At 43.4% G+C, this 16,212-nt stretch overlaps 1 protein-coding gene across 1 annotated transcript in view; it reads left to right on the top strand.

The window, feature by feature from the left end:
* Nucleotides 1-16,212, top strand: part of cxadr (CXADR Ig-like cell adhesion molecule) — a 56,234-nt gene that overhangs the window by 19,192 nt on the left and 20,830 nt on the right. The window contains exon 2 of the mRNA XM_033647782.2: nt 14,558-14,727. Coding sequence (XP_033503673.1) covers nt 14,558-14,727 — 170 coding nt within the window. The remainder of the gene's footprint in view (nt 1-14,557; nt 14,728-16,212) is intronic.

The raw sequence follows: 16,212 nt of genomic DNA, 5'->3' as shown, positions 1-16,212 counted from the left end.
GATGGGGGGGATAGGATAGGCAGCGGCGTGGCTGCCTCCCCCTCAGTGAGGAGAAACTCCTGTGTCAGGAGAGAGAGAGACGCCCTGTGACTACACCCCACTGAGACATTTGGCTTTCATTTTTTTGCTTCACAGTGAACTTCTGGAAGCTGCGAACACAAATACATGCCTGTGAGAAGCATGATGTCTTTCAACAGCCGTACCCAGTCCACATCTGTTTTTTATTTTCGATCAGTCAAAACATTTAAACCACTGACAGGTGGCGTGAACAACATTGAACATCTTGCTACAATGCAATGTTCTGTTGGGAAACCTTGGGTTCTGAATGCCACCAGACACGCTCCACCCACCTGAACACCAGTGCAATCCAGCTACCCCTCCCCCTCATAGCAACAGTTCTCCCCAGTGGCAGTGGCCCCCCAGCAGGACAATGTGCCATGCCACACCACAAAAACTGCTCAGGAATGGCACGAGGAACATGACAGAGACCTCAAGGCATTGACCTGGCTTCCAAATCCCCCAAATTCCAGTCTGATCAAACATCTATGGGACATGCTGGTACCCCACCTCACAACCCACAGGACTCAAAAGATCTGAAGCCAACGCGTTGGTGCCAGACACTATAGGGCACCCCCCAGAGGTCCTGTGTTCATGCCTTGACAGGTCAGAGCCAAGTCTGATCCAAGGAGGGCCCACTGTAGATTGGGGGTACCACTGGGGTACCAGCACGTCCCTCAAATATTCAATCAGGTTGGGATTTGGGTATTTGGAGGCAATGTCGACACCTTGAGCTCTTTGTCCCATTCCTGGGGTCATTCCTCAGCAGTTTTCGTGGTGTGGCGTGGTGCATTGTCCTGCTCAGGGGGTACTGCCATCAACAAGTGCTGTTGCCATGAGGGGGTTTACTTGGTCTGCAACGGTGTTCGGCTGGGTGGGGTGTGTCAAATAGCATCCACATGAATGCCAGGACCCGAGGTTTTCCAGCAGAACACTGCACTGTAATTGTTTGTGCTACTCTTTGCTAGCACACGGTAAATATCCTTTGTTCTTTCAATAGCGGGTTGTGTTGTTAATGTGCTAAGTCCCTTACTAGTGTCTTGAAACTGTCCCGACAGTCTTTCTGTTTCCCCTTTTGCATGACGAATACAGACTACCACGGCCTGCTGGTACTGAGAATTATTTCCTCTCACGCAGGCGCAGAACATATATGCTGGTTGACTGTTGGCTCTAGTCTTTGCGGTGTGTTCAAGTGCCTCTTTTTGGCTGAGACACAGCCACTGTGGGGCGAGACAACAGTCGTCCTTCATTGGCACTAATTCTTTGATGTCAGTATTTGTGTGTCTGAGCCTTAATATGCATTCTGGTGATCTTGTAATAACTGGATGAAATAAAAATGTACTAAATGCACTATTTTGACATTGATTTGCCGGACCACCTAGGAGGTGGTCAGAAATGCATTTCATCACATCAGCAACACGTGGTTTCTGTGCATCTCTGATCCTCAGACATGTAAGCAGGTCTGATGTGTATGTGAAAAGTCAGATTGAAGTCTAATAAGCATATTTGGATGCAATCTAATGCTGATAGCAGATGTAGCAGGGACGATAATGTTGCTGGTGGGCAAATGCCTGACTGCTATCTCACCCCTCTGTTTTTACTTTGGCATACGCTGTCTCCATGAAACAGCGGCTGATGATTAATTGAAACCTCTACCTGATCCATCATCCCTCCTCCTGCCCCTGTAATGATGATGAAGTGGCAACAAAGACACAAATGTGTGTGTTTGTGAGGCATCTTTTCTGTTTTGCGCTATTTCTCAACTCATGCAAACTGCTTTCACGTGTTCACTAATTACTTGCAGGGAATTGCTTTGTTTTTTTTTTCCCCCTGCAAAGTGAGGAGGACATGATTTTGTAATTACTCCTTTGGCATCACTGAAGAAAACACTCCAGCTGTTTGATGTTTGTATCTCCTCTGTGTCACAACTGTACCTCCAGACAGGCTTTTTTTTTATATATAAACAATGCGCACCAATGTATCTCTGAACCAGCTCATATACAGCACTTCCATTTCCCTTTGCCTCCTTTCTGCTTTAATTTCCTCCTCACATGACTATGTTGGCACATTTTACTGTTTACTGTTATCATCGTGCTATCTGTGTGCTGTTCCTTGGACTGGCGTCTTGCCTATCGGCTTTACGGCACTGCCAGCCTCCATAATGTCACCATCTCCCTATGTCCCTGGGCTCCAACAAATCCTAAGGGACACAAGCCTTTTGTATGTGTGTGTTTTTCCACAGGTCTCTGAGACACCGGGGGGTCTTATCTGACTCTCCAGGGTTCTTAAGATAAATTTGCCTCCTCTCCCAGTGATGGGGGATGGGATGTATGGTTGGCCAGGACTGCTTTTTAGTGGGTTGCGTCTAGCTTTAGAGTAATTCATGGTGGCAGAGAGGTTACAAGAGCAGCATCTGCTTAAATACAGTGTCCTACACCTCGTTACATGCCAATGGTTTCTATAAATAAGAAGTAGTAATCCCAGGGCCATGACTTCAGAGCCCCTGTGATTAAGACTTTACCTTTTTCATTAACCAACCATTAAAGGGACAGTTAAAGAATATTATTTTTCCTCTTACATGCACTATACCCTTGTTGGCTGAGCTGTAATGTTAGCTCAGTGGTGCTAGAACAGCAATGTCTCTTTCAAGAAACCATGACCTGTTTTTTCAAGATAATCCACAGACTTTGTTGTGAGCAATTTCACGTAGGAACCATTTTCTTCCTACTGAGCTACATCCGCCAACTGCATCATCGTGCAAAAGAAGGCGTGCATCTACTTCTATCTCATCTAGCACCACCAAGCTAAGTAACCTTACAGCTCAGCCAGCAAGGAGGCCATTAATGTTTACATCTTGCACGAGCACGAGGCTCTCATCCATGAGTAGATGGGTGTATTCTTTTGGCGCTGGGAGCACCACATGTCAACTGCCTTCTTGTTCCATTATATTAGAGAGAAGGCAGACATCTCTACCGCCAATATCTTCAGCACTCGGCAACTCAAACCAACTCAAAAGTCATGGCCCTGGGATTTGTACTCCTTATTTATAGAGTGCATTAGCATTTTACAAGGTGTAGGACAGTGCATTTAAGCAGATGCTGCTCTCCTAACCTCTCTGCCACTATCAATTGCTCCAGAGCTAGACACAGACCACTACAAAGCCACTTGGCAACTCGCACCAAAACAATCCAGACTGATAAATAGCACTACAGGTAACAGAAGAAATACAATACATATTTTGATTTTGGGGGGAACTGTCCCTTTAAGGAACAAGCCACTGTGAATTCGCCTTCCCTCTCTCCCTCCCTTCCTCCTGCAGGTCCTTTATTACCTTAATTGCCACAACTGAGACATCAGTTTTTACCAACCTGATGGTGGGATCACAGATCTAATTTGATGTACATGAAATATGATATTAAATTGCCCCATTTAATGATTGGTTGCTGTGGACATTCACCGCTATGGCGTTAACCACATCCCCCATAGGCTCGTCTAAGAGCTGTCAAATGCTCAGGCGGTGGAGTAAAGTGCCTGTCATTCGTCACCCCTTCATCATTTAATGTTCAATTATGTCAAAACAGCCTCCAGGTCATCTGCACTGGGAATTGATGGCAGCTCTGTGTGGCAAGTGGAGCTTTCAGGCTGCATTACAGCACAATCAGTATGGTTCAACAGTCCCGGCCCTCTCTGCAACACTAAATAAACCACAGCCAAGCTTGCTCTCGGGGCACCCACATTGCTTCAAATTGAATAGTTCCAGCGGGGGCACTGGGGCGAGCATTCAGAGCCTTCTTTTTGAGCAGCGACCAAGTTATGAAGTTATCCTCCGCTGTGCCCGAAATAATTGATGTTCCTCGGCATGGTCACAGGGGATTGGCTTGACTGTTTTATGATGGGAAGAGCGTCTGTGCTGTTTAATTTGCTCGCTCCAGACTAGAGCCCCCCAGACTGCAATTTTACTATAATGAATGTTCATCCCACCATCATTGCCCATCCTGGAAATTGTACAACACTTTCCAAAAGCTCTGTCACTGTTGTTTTCTTTTTGTTTGTTTGTTCTTATGAGTGAGATGCTTTCTTTTCATTTGGTTGAAAATAATAATTTGTTTTGAAGATTGTTTACTCTGTATGAGTTTTTTTTATGGCAGGAAGCACTAAATTGAAAATATTTCCACTTGCAGTGTTGTTTATGAGTAAAAGATGTAAATTCAAGTTTGGATATCGTAATGGATATCGTAATTCTAGGATGCAGCTTCCCCTGCTGAACACACTCATACATTTCTATGTTTGTAGCTATTTAGCTGAAAAACTTCAGTATTAGAGCAATGCTTTCACTGCCGCTGAGGCTTACACCAGACTCAACGCAAGTTTACCTGCCTTCAGCAAACCTTAAAGAAGGTAAACAGAAGTAAATCCCAGTGTGGCGTCTTCCACCTCAAGCTTTTTCTTCTTGATGTTGTTGGGTTGTGCCTGAAATAGCAGCTGCCACCATGGTAAGACTTTGCTTTTCAGACTGTACTCCCCAGGATGCTCTTTGAGGTCAAAGGATGGAGAAAGAGGCTTATGATCCACTGTGGCCCCTGCTTAGGCTCTCAGGGTCTTTAGCTTGGTAGCACAAGGGTCAGGAGTTTCAGGGTTTATTGTTGTCTGCTGAAGCTGCTCCTTACCCTCACAGCTTAACAGCATGTCTGCCAAGAAGACCTCTGACAAAACACTTGCGTAAATGGTATCCATGTCACTGAGACTAATCTTTCGTGGCTGCAGACTAAAGCTATGGTAAACCGCTAAATGGGCCAAGTGATAGTAGCTTATGGCAGATGTATTGGTATGGGTGTACATGTTGGCTGATACGTAACTGCATCACAGGTTTGATGTAATTTAATAGCAGTCATCATGGTGTAAATGACAGAGCACTGACAAGTTGATGTTTCAACTGTTTGATATGTGTGTTGGTCACAAAGATCTAAGAGATAAAGATTGTTAATGTTTTGTATTCATGTTAGAAAAACGCCACTTTGCAACCCACCTCCACCCCAGCTCCTCCTTTCCATGCTGTGTCTGACTTGTCAATGTCATTTCTGTTTGTCATTGATGCTGCTCTGTTCTGTTCCTGGGGGTATTTGCTGCTGCTCTCCCTGCCTTAAGCTTTCTATGTAGGCGCATGGAAGGGCAGTGAGGTTTGCTCTCTCTGCCTCAGGCTTTTGTTGTTTGCACGTGGAAGGGCATAGAGGTGTGCTCTATCTGCCTTAAGGCTCTCATGTAGGCGCATGGAAGGGCAGAGGGTGTGCTCTCTTCACCTTAGGCTTTCCACATAGAGGCGTGGAAGCGGTTTTCTGCGTAAGCCTAGGAAAGACAGAGAGGCCCCAGAATGGAGCCATACCTCCAAATATGATATTGCAAATGTGGTCCTGACTGAAATGTAGATAATAATGAAAAATGTCCATCACAAGTTATCAACACCCAAAGTATGGATGTCACGAAAACAAATACTTCAGTACCAGATTCTGAAAACAATTCTTCTGGACCTGACAGGGCAGCATATACGCTCAGAATTCTTCTAGTCTGCCTTTTAAAAGCCAAAAGAATAAGAAGAATGCCGTCACATCTTACATGTGTAAGAGCTAAAGAACAGCTACAATGGAACTGGACTTTGTTGACTTCCACAAATGCTTTTTAATGTCGAAGTAACGTTAACTTCCCTTTTCACGACTCTCCCTTGTGTCTCCACCTACTTAACCTCTTTCTCCCTCTCTGCCTGTCTACCTCTTTCTCTCTCTCTCTCTCTCTCTCTCTCTCATGCCGTCTCTTAAGCGCCACGGCAACCTTCTCCGAGGGATTGGTTGCCAGGAGACAGGATTCGCTCCCCATTGTATGCCGACAAAGGTGGAGGGGGTGGGTGGTGGGGATACAATCAGCAGGACCGGAGGATCAGAGAATTGGAGGCCTAGGGGACTGGCACTCCACAATCAGGGGTGTGTTGTAGAGGAGGGCAGGCAGGGAGGAATGGATGGAGAGGTGGGGTGGGCTGAGTGAGTGAATGGCAGTGGGGGGGATTGGGTGGAGCACGCTGACACCCTAAATTCCTCTTGTTCATTCCCAGTCTCCCAGTAACCACGCTGGGATGTGCTGTGTCAGACAGTGTGGTGGAGACTGGAGGGAAAGAGACACTCACAGAGACACAGGCAGCCATGAATAGTTATTAAGACAGACTTTTTAATTAGCCAGCGTGCCCTCCCCCACCGCTCGGCTCCCCTACTATGAGGACACACACACAGTAGGACACGTTATTACTCCAGCAGCAGACACTGGGCTCAAGGAAGTTGTGTGTGTCTGGTGTACATGCCCGACTGCATTTAACAAGTCGATTTTTCATAGTTTTCCTTAGACTGTAATGATGGTCTCTCTTATCAGCCGATTATATTACCTTGCAAGAAGAAGGCCAGTTTACTTTAGCTCTGGTGCCATTACTCTAAATAAAGACTGACGGCCACCCTATATAAGACAGTAATTATATTGAGCGCTCTCTCACCGCGGCAAAGACTTTGAGCTCAGTAAAGATCATTTCTGCTGTGAGTCACATGCTCCAGGGTTCTCACACACACACACACACACACACACACACACACACACACACACACACACACACACACACAGTAGGTACAGTGTGTGCGTTGATAGCTCATGGTTACTGATTAACACTGTGAGCTGCATGGTTACAGAGTTATTTGTGTTATTCCACTGTGAGAAGCTGGTGGTAGGGGATGATATTTCCAGCCAGAGATTTTGAAATCCCCCTCAATCAATCATCTAAATTGCTATATTCAGTTTACTGTCATGAGGACTATTATTTTTTAATTAGTCATCATAATATGCAATCTTGACCTGACTATCAGTTTCTCAGCCATCTTTTTACTAGGGATGTTCGTGATGAATAATTTCCCTGACAATTAAAGGTTCAGCATGTATCATTAAGGGCGATATATACTGGTAGAAATGGAATATAATAAGTTTCTTTTCTTTAGTTTATATTCACCTGAAAATTGTTGTGTTGTGTTGAGCTGTTTATATCTACATAGGGAGCAGGTTCTCATTTATGGAAATCACCATGTTGCACCTCCATGTTTCTACAGTATCCCAGAATAGACAAACCAAACAGTGGCTTCAGATAGGGCCATTCGTGTTTTCAAGTTGGCCAGAAAAACAATGATTTATAATGTGAAACTGCTTTTTTTTTAGTGTTTTCATGGGGTTAAATGACTGGGTCTGTTTGTGTAGGAGAGGAAGAGACCCAATAAAAACCTCTTACACGTCTGGATCTTAAGTTACCAGAGAAAAGAAGTGAGCACACGTTAGCAGGTGCTGGGCTAAGGGCCGGTCTCCAACATGCCAAACAGCGTGGGAGAAACACTGATTTGTAAACTGCTTTATTTAGTGCGTATACTGGTTTTAATCACTTGGGGTCTCATTTATGAAACAATGCATAGTATCCAAACTACAAATGTTCGTATGAACGAAAGCCAAAAATGGTGTGCGCCAAAAAATATTCAACAGTTTCTACAGTCAGGGTTCCACCTCACCATCTGCGTCACCAATGTACCCTTTCCAAAATATTCGTAAGCATGGGTCAAAGTTTCTCCCATCAAGTCTGGTTTTATACATCACAACTTGGCGTACGTCTCTTTCAGGCCTCGTTTTGTGCGTATGAGACCCCTGTCAGTTTGTTTTGGAAGGGAAGAGACCTCTACGGATAATTCGGCACCTGGTAAAAACCTCCTTAACAATGATCACTAAAGGAATTCTTACCAGAAGACGTTTCAGCTGGTTGCATTGTGTGTTCCTCCTCCTAGTCTGAAAGTTAAATCAATCAAATCTGATTAACAACACCCACACAGTCCTCATCATGCAGATGAGCTAGGTTTCAATGTTGTAATAATTAATACCTAAGGGTGTCCTGAAAACTTTAACTTTGATGGTGGCACACAAAGTAATAAATATTCAATGCTGTAGAGAAATACTGAAGATTGAAACCTAGTTTTCAAGAGGCTTTCAATTAAAATTGCTGGAGGAATTTGTGTGGATCAGCTCATACAAGTTTACACTTTCAAGTCTTTGTTATTTGTTTGGTGTTTATTCCTGATGTGTTGTTCAGATGGCAGCCACTGATTTGACGGGGCTTACCTGTTCATGTAATCTTATCTAATTTCCCTTCTTCCTGCCCTGTTTTATTGTCTTTTTATTAAGATTATTGTTTTTTACTGAGCTTGTTTGCCCATTACTGTGATTTATATTTCATGGAACAGATGCCATCTGGGTGCTTTCATGTGAAGTGTAAAAACGTGGCACCTTTAATTTTCTCACAAATGCCTTTATTGCTAAGGATGTTTATTATATATAATGTAAGGGCTGGGATATGTATTTATTGATGTTGCTAGATGGTTTTGTTACTAACTTGTGACAAATCTTACTTATTGTTTCTAACATTGAATATTCATGACTATATAAGCAACACGTTCACTAAAATAACATACATAGTTTTTATTTAAGAAACATTTCACACTCTAAAGAACTGGAAATATAAGAATACAGTGAGTGAGAAATCATTATGAAAAGTTCAAAAGCATAAATATAAAAATCTCTCTTTAGAAGTTCGATAACCAAAACGGATCAAACTTAAGCAGAAAATGTGTGCTTATGTAAGACCAGGATTTTCTTGGCATTGAACATCCACCTGCTTTGCTATAATTGTGTATTTACTGTCATTTTAAATAAACTATCCTAATTATCTCATTTGCATGTACCCCAGTTCCTCTGCACAGCGTTTTACGTGCAGTAGATGGATTAAACAGGTTTATTGGTTCCTGTCTGCTGACTGAATGTGGAATTAACCTTAGATTACACTCATGGCGTGTATGTTTCTCTGCCACGACACTGCTGTCACCTGAGCCTCCACACAAGCAGGTTTATAAGCAAACAAATCTGTTTGCCAGTGGAAGGGATGATATCCTGAATTGGCACTTTTTCCCGTTTGTGCAGTGCTGAATTGAAAAGGCCTCTGGCTGAACTGTAATTTAAACAAATGCTGCTGAAGGCCTCGGAGGTCTGTCATCGATTTAACAGGTCCATCAGACAGTGTCCCTTATTGCCCGTCTCTGATAAACTGTTCCAGCTGAATACTTTCTTTTTCCTCACAGAATGCAATTTTCTGCCCTTTCTAAGCAACTTTGAAAAATGCCCCGGATCCTTTAAGTGCTTGATGAATTGACACAGCTTTCCGTCATGCAGATGCCAAGCTTTGTATCCGTTCTGACAGTGACAGACACGTATCTCAGTTCTCTCTATATTGCTCCCTGTTTCTCTTGCTTCTGCTGAAGGCGATGGATCACTCCCATCAAGGGCGTCTGTCAAAATCTGTGGGCTGAAACGACCAGCTGCAGCACCGACGGATAGGGAATAAAACTATGCTTGTGCTTTGCAACCGTATCAAGTGCTTACAGGCTGTGGGCTTCAACAATAGTGGGTGTGACTGAGAATGTCACTCTCTATATGTGTGTGAGCCTCTGCGGTGTATTTTCATTCAGTTGTCTGCCGTAGCCCAGAGGGAAGTGAGTTCTGAGGCTGACACAGAACTGATGGACATGAGATGCGGCAGGAACCTCAACCTGTAGGTCACACCCTCCCTACCCTGAGGGCCAGGATGTAGAAAGTTCCCTCACACAAACAGCTTCTAACATCCTCTTTGTCTCATATCACAGTCACTACAACTTGATATTAGGGGTGTCAACGGTTAACCATTTATTGGTTAACCAACAAGGACATTTTTATTGCTTCTCTTGAGTTAAGTAGTGGTACTTGCACTGTGCTGTACCCCATTAAGAACAAAGCTTAATGCTACACTGATTAGCTAGCCTTGGCCACTCTGCACTTTGCCCGGAGTTATGGTGGCAGGAAGGCTTTTCTGCGGAAACACTGTGCCCACCCTCCGGTCTCCTCCCAGGTCTGAGTCACGTGGCTTAATTTTGCAAAACCCCTTTAGCACTGCTAACTATGTTATCACTGTTATCTCTGTTAGCACCGTTAGCAGCGTCAGCTTGGCTGGTGGTGCCTATTCATGTTAATTAACAATGCTAAAGGGGTTTTGCAGCACAAAATGAAGCTGCTTGCTCACTGGGGCTACCTGATGGAGACTGGAAGGTGGCCACCATGTTTCTGCAGCAGCGCCATCGCACCACCAAGAGTTGGGATGATGTTACTAACAGTATTCATGGAATGAGTGGTGCTGCAAGCTAGCTTCCACGCGACCCAGACGGGCCTCTAGGAAAGCAGCTCAGCCTTGTTTGCAGTTTTTTGTAGTCCATAATCCATGACATCATCACAATGTAAAATCTATGAGCCGAGTGGGAACTTGAAGGCAGAGCCAGCGGGAGAAGCACCACTGCACATATTCAGTAGGCTGCATAACGTGGAAGTAAACCCAGAAGTGCGAAACTTTTTTTGGCGTATGTGCCAGGCGAGCAATTCCATAGGACTGAAAAGGCGCCATCTTAGGATCCGGCATCTATTGACCTGGGTGGTGCACAGTGCAGAACAGCTAAGTAAAGCAAACCAGTCGAAACCGGAGGGTGGGTAGTGGGCACGATGCTTCTGCATGTTAAAGGGAAATTTCGGTTTATTTCAACCCGTCTCCTATCGTCCTCAATTAGTTTCAAGTCACTAGTGACATAGAAATAATAGTTAGCATGTTAGCCGTTAGCCTAGATACAGCCGTAGCGTCAGACCTGTTAAAACTTAATTGAACGGGCATCCTTTCAAGTGCAAAGTTAGTCCACTAAACAAGCTTTTTCTCCACAAAGACCGCCTCATATCGTTAGGATAAATGTCAGAGAACATATAGAAAACGACATGTAAACGTGTTGTCTTACCTTCCCGGTGTGGTGCCATGTTTGTTGTTTACCATTTAGCTAAGGCTGCAACCGGTCCCATTCCTTGCAACAGAGGTATTCCTCTTCTGTGGGCACTGGGGTACAGCATTCACAGGTAACGTTACACCACCGATCTCCAGAGCTAAAGCCTTCCAGCAGCCATTCCTCCTCTGTCGTCCTCTACCTGTTGCGCCTCTCTCTCTCTCCTCCTCCGTTCTTCAATTTCACGAAGCTCTTCGTCAGTGTATTCTGGCTCAAATAAATAAGGGCGGCCATCAAACTCTGCAAAATCAAATTCCTCCTCCACAAAGTCGAAGTCTGGCAAAAAGTCAGCCATTACTCTATAAATCTTTCATAAAATAAATGAATGAACTTTTCAGGCTACTGTCCGGTTCTGCCTTGCAGCTGCTGCTGCATGTTCTCGCGAGATTTCAGGCACGGTATGAGATCGCTGCTTGTTCTCGCGATATTTCGGCCACACTTTGGGAAGCAGAGGTAAACAGTAAACACACGGTAAGGTAAGACAACAACTCTGAAGACCACCTAAATGTGGAATGTTAGTATATAGGCTTTCCACATCGAGAGACGATGGCCGCCCTTATTTATTTGAGCCAGAATACACTGACAAAGAGCTTCGTGAAATTGAAGAACGGAGGAGGAGAGAGAGAGAGAGAGAGGCACAACAGGTAGAGGACGACAGCTCTGGAGCTCGGTGGTGTAACATTACCTGTGAATGCTGTACCCCAGTGCCCACAGAAGAGGAATACCTCTGTTGCAAGGAATGGGACCGGTTGCAGCCTTAGCTAAATGGTAAACAACAAACATGGCACCACACCGGGAAGGTAAGACAACACGTTTACATGTCATTTTCTATATGTTCTCTGACATTTATCCTAACGATATGAGTCGGTCTTTGTGGAGAAAAGGCTTGTTTAGTGGTCTAACTTTGCACTTGAAAGGATGCCCGTTCAATTAAGTTTTAACAGGTCTGACGTTACGGCTGTATCTAGGCTAACGGCTAACATGCTAACTATTATTTCTATGTCACTAGTGACTTGAAACAAATTTAGGACGATAGGAGACGGGTTGAAATAAACCAAAATTTCCCTTTAATGTGGCTCGCCGGCTGTCAGGAAAGCTAACAGACAAACAAACAAAATAAAAAATCGAGACATTTACATCACAAAATATTAAAATGTCACCACCTCTTAATGGATAGCACTTCGAAAAGAAGCATTAAAGCTCACTGAGTCAATAAAGCACTAGTCGTTTTTTTTTTTTTTTTTTTTTTTAAATTAACCAGTTAGCTAATGGTTTAAGGGTGTTGTGCTTTCAAAACCAAAAATTAACTGAAACTGTCTTGCTTTCATGAATATACTTTCACCTTCAACTTGCTCATCCTGTTTGTAGATTTGATTGAGACCTGTCAGGCTGGGTAGAAAACGGTATGTAGTCAGAGGGTGATTATAGCCTCAGTACAGTTATCTGCAAACAATACAACATGCATAATGCACCTTTAGATCCTTTGTGGTCGTGCAGATGCGTGTACTCTTGTTTGTTTGTCTTTTATGGGAACCTTGTAATCAAAATAGAAACCTTTCCAGGAAGAGAAGAGAGGTTAACAGAGTGTTAACAGTCGGCAGGTTTGGCTCCTGTTTCACCAATTATCTGCAAGTCGTCTCCATCTGCCAGCGAGTGTAAAAGCAGTGAAATGAGATGCAGATGTAGCAAAGAAAAATGCTACGGTTCTTGTGTTCTGAGATGGGAGTGAACGTTCTCTCCTTATTATCAGCAGAAAATTTCAGTTACACATGTTTGGTGTCATTTGCAGGACGTGATAAGTATTTGTCACACTGTTACACATTTGCAGCGCTTTTTAACAGCAACATATTGTGGTGATTTTTTTTTTTAAGCTGTTCTCCCCCCTGCTTGCTAACTGGAAGGTGGCAGGCTGTCAGGAGGATTTTAATGTGTCGAGGCAGCATGTGACAACTCCATTCTCTATGGACTGTGTTCTTGCCGCGGCTTAAATCTCTTATTGAATGGAGAATCTTAACCCAGTTGATGTCACCAGGAAATTATGTTTATTCGTTCTAAGAATAAATGCTTAGGAGTCTGCTCCAGTTTGGTGATGGGCTGCAGTTCCTTTTTTTTATTATTATCACCATTCCTTCAGCTAAGCTGTGTTCTGCTCTATTAGTGTCTTTTTTTTCTCCACTGTGTGATTTGCAATATGCATATTTTAAGAGTTACTTCTCAGATGAGATGTAGCCATATTTATTTCATGAGTGACACGTTCCCTGAATAAAAACATTTGACTGGCGGTTGAAAATGTTTCCGTAAAGCAAACAGTTTCATCAGCTCAGTTCTATAAGATGCAAGCAACAGAATTTTCCTCCAGCGGAAAGAAAAAATGTGAATTTAAAATCTGTAGTTATTTTTCACACTGTTAAAAATAAACATCACCAAAAAAGAAGTGAAAACCTGAGCCCGGCTGTGGCTGTGTGTGCTGGTGGTGTGTCGGTCTCTCAGAGCTTTCACTCATTTGGTCTCAGGATGAACACATTTTAATGAATAAGGAATATGCTTCAAAAACGTAAAGTGAAGGCCATTTTTGCCACCAAAGCTAGAGAGGAAAATGAGATCAAATTGCATGAAAAGAACTTGAGATGTAGATGAAAAATTGATGCCTGATGAGATCTTTCTGGAAATGTTGCGTGTAAAAAATCACAACGGGCTAATTAACAGAAGTTATAGCGTGCATCATTATGTCACTGAGTGGTTTTAATATTCATATTCAAAATGTCACCTCATATTGTCCTGAGCTGCGGCGGTAAATTAGAGAGGAAAAGTTATCTACCCTTGAGCAATCTGTAACACTCCATCACTCCCAAATGAGATGAAAAATGATTTATTAAGAAACGTTTTAGCGCATGCAGACTCAATGATCCTCGTGGTCCAAGGCTGGTACAGATTCAGGGAGTGTGCACTGTTGGAGGTTTTGAGCTTAACCAAGCATGCACCACCTATCAAAGCCTCATTCAGCGATGCTCTCAGCTCCCCAGTTGCCTTGGGTGGATGAGCCACTAGGTCTGAACTCAGGGTGTGTGCAGTTCTTGGAAAGTGATAAAAAAGTGTTGAAGTCAGGTTCCTCAAAAAAGGCCTGAGGTTTAAAGGTGTTAAAAACTTGTCACTTAACTTTGCAAAAGTCTTGAATATGTGCTCTTGCCTGAAGTAGGTACTTACGTGAGTTATAAAATATTTTTATAGCTGATTGCAGGCTGTTGGGAGAAGTTACTTATAAACTAAAAGTGGGATTGTTGCGACAGCAGGTTGTCCTTTTTTATAGAGTTGTAGTCTGCACCATCAGGCCTGCAGCAAACACGCACTGTCACTGCTGCCATACATTAGCTAGGATGCTCATCATCTCATATGCATCTCATTAGCAAAAACAGGTGTGGAATTGCATCAAATGTGACATTAAAACACTGCAGAAACCCTGATGTAAATGTAAACTAGTCTAGTTCTTTTTGTGTATGTTGCGGTGCATTAATTTCCTCCCTTTGTGTGTCTCCGTCCAGGTTTGGCCTCTGGTCTCGAGATCACAACCACCGGGCCGACCTCCATAGAGAAGGCCAGCGGTCAGAGTGTAAAGCTGGACTGCCAGTTCACTCTGGCCCCTGAAGATTCTGGACCGCTTGATATCGAATGGAGCTTGCTGGCCTCCGACAACCAGAATGAAGACAAAGTGGTACGTGTCGACGTTCCCCACAAACATTCAAAATACAGTTTGATTTCAAAGATGGCACATGAAAGTAACGTCGGCAGTTATGTGTTCTCTGATCGGCTCTTACATAGCGCGGTTGTCTTATCTATGTTCAGAGAAGTTCAGCTTTGTTCTCGCTTTTTTCCTAGGTAGTTGATTGGATCTTTTCCAAGCTGGTCTTCCGTACATCGCTTCCTCAATAATACCTCAAAAACAGAAATGAATGTTTAACTTATTTCATTTGTGTAAAGCCTTTAAAAGTCCCTCATTCGTCAGTAGTGTGTGTAGTTTTGCAGTTTGCATTGGTACGATGTACAAGAGGTGAAATACATACAGGCTCTATTATAGGTGTGTATTTCCTAGGAAGTATACAGTACACAAGACATGTAATTTGAGCCACGTGCAGTTCTACTGAGCATGAGTTGTCTGCAGTGTTCTCACAGACACATGGTGGGAGCTCTCTTTATCCCAGGCAGTGTCTTTCCTTTCCAGCATGGCCCTCAGCCATGGAGAGAGAGCGCTACACAACTCTACAGGATCTCCACATGCCCTTGGGACTTTCACAGCCACAGAGACAGATTCTTGTTACAGATCGAGGCTACAGAGGTGGTATCCTCTCCTGTGGCTCTCTCCTCTCCCACCTCCCATCTGTCACAAAGCCTTCTCATCCTTCTCCTCCACTCTCTGTTTTCCTCTGTATCCTGTGGCTTTAGTGGGGTTTTTTTTGGCCTGAATGTTAGAAATAGGTCACAGGCTCATCATTTTGCTTCTCTGTCGTCGTCCACTCACTGTCCCTCTCTGTCCACTGACCCAACCAGTCCTCCTCTCACTCTGTACTCCTGCTTCTGGTCGCTGCTTTTTCAGTGTCTGGACTTGTGCCATTATGGAGACACTAATTATCCCCATCTATTTGTTTTTGACCTACTTTGTTTTCACTCTGAGCCATTAGCTGGAGTAGAGAAGGAAAAGGAGGTGGAGTTAAATGGTCTATCTTTATTGTTATTCTCAATATATCAATGGTTCATATGATGAAATATTAAAGGAGCAGTTTGCAGGATTGTGCCGGACATTTTCCTCTACTTATAGCTTAACAAATTACATGCAACATTATTATTTTTCCTACTCACCGTTGGTTTAAGACACTGAATCTCCCGATATAACATTTTGGTTGAATATCAGAATATCAGAAGTTAGAGGAGTGAGATACCCCTTTAGGCAAGTAACGTTACGTCATGTTTTATCTCGTCATTGTTTACATACACCATATGTTTTGTCTGTTGATCCCTTTATTCTCAAAAATCGAAAATATTTATTCGCAACTACATAATGTTATCCTCATCGTCTTTCTCTTTGCTGCTTGCCAACTGCCTGCCGCTGTTTGACAGTGACACAGACTTTCAAAATAAAAGCATATCCTGAAGCTGAAGATATTAATCGATGTTTCACTTTGATCGTCGATCATTGAATCGA

The sequence above is a fragment of the Epinephelus lanceolatus genome, chromosome 11 (genome assembly GCF_041903045.1).
Source record: "Epinephelus lanceolatus isolate andai-2023 chromosome 11, ASM4190304v1, whole genome shotgun sequence".
NCBI lineage: Eukaryota > Metazoa > Chordata > Actinopteri > Perciformes > Serranidae > Epinephelus > Epinephelus lanceolatus.
The sequence above is the reverse complement of the archived record's forward strand: the minus strand, read 5'-3'. Positions and strand labels throughout refer to the sequence as shown.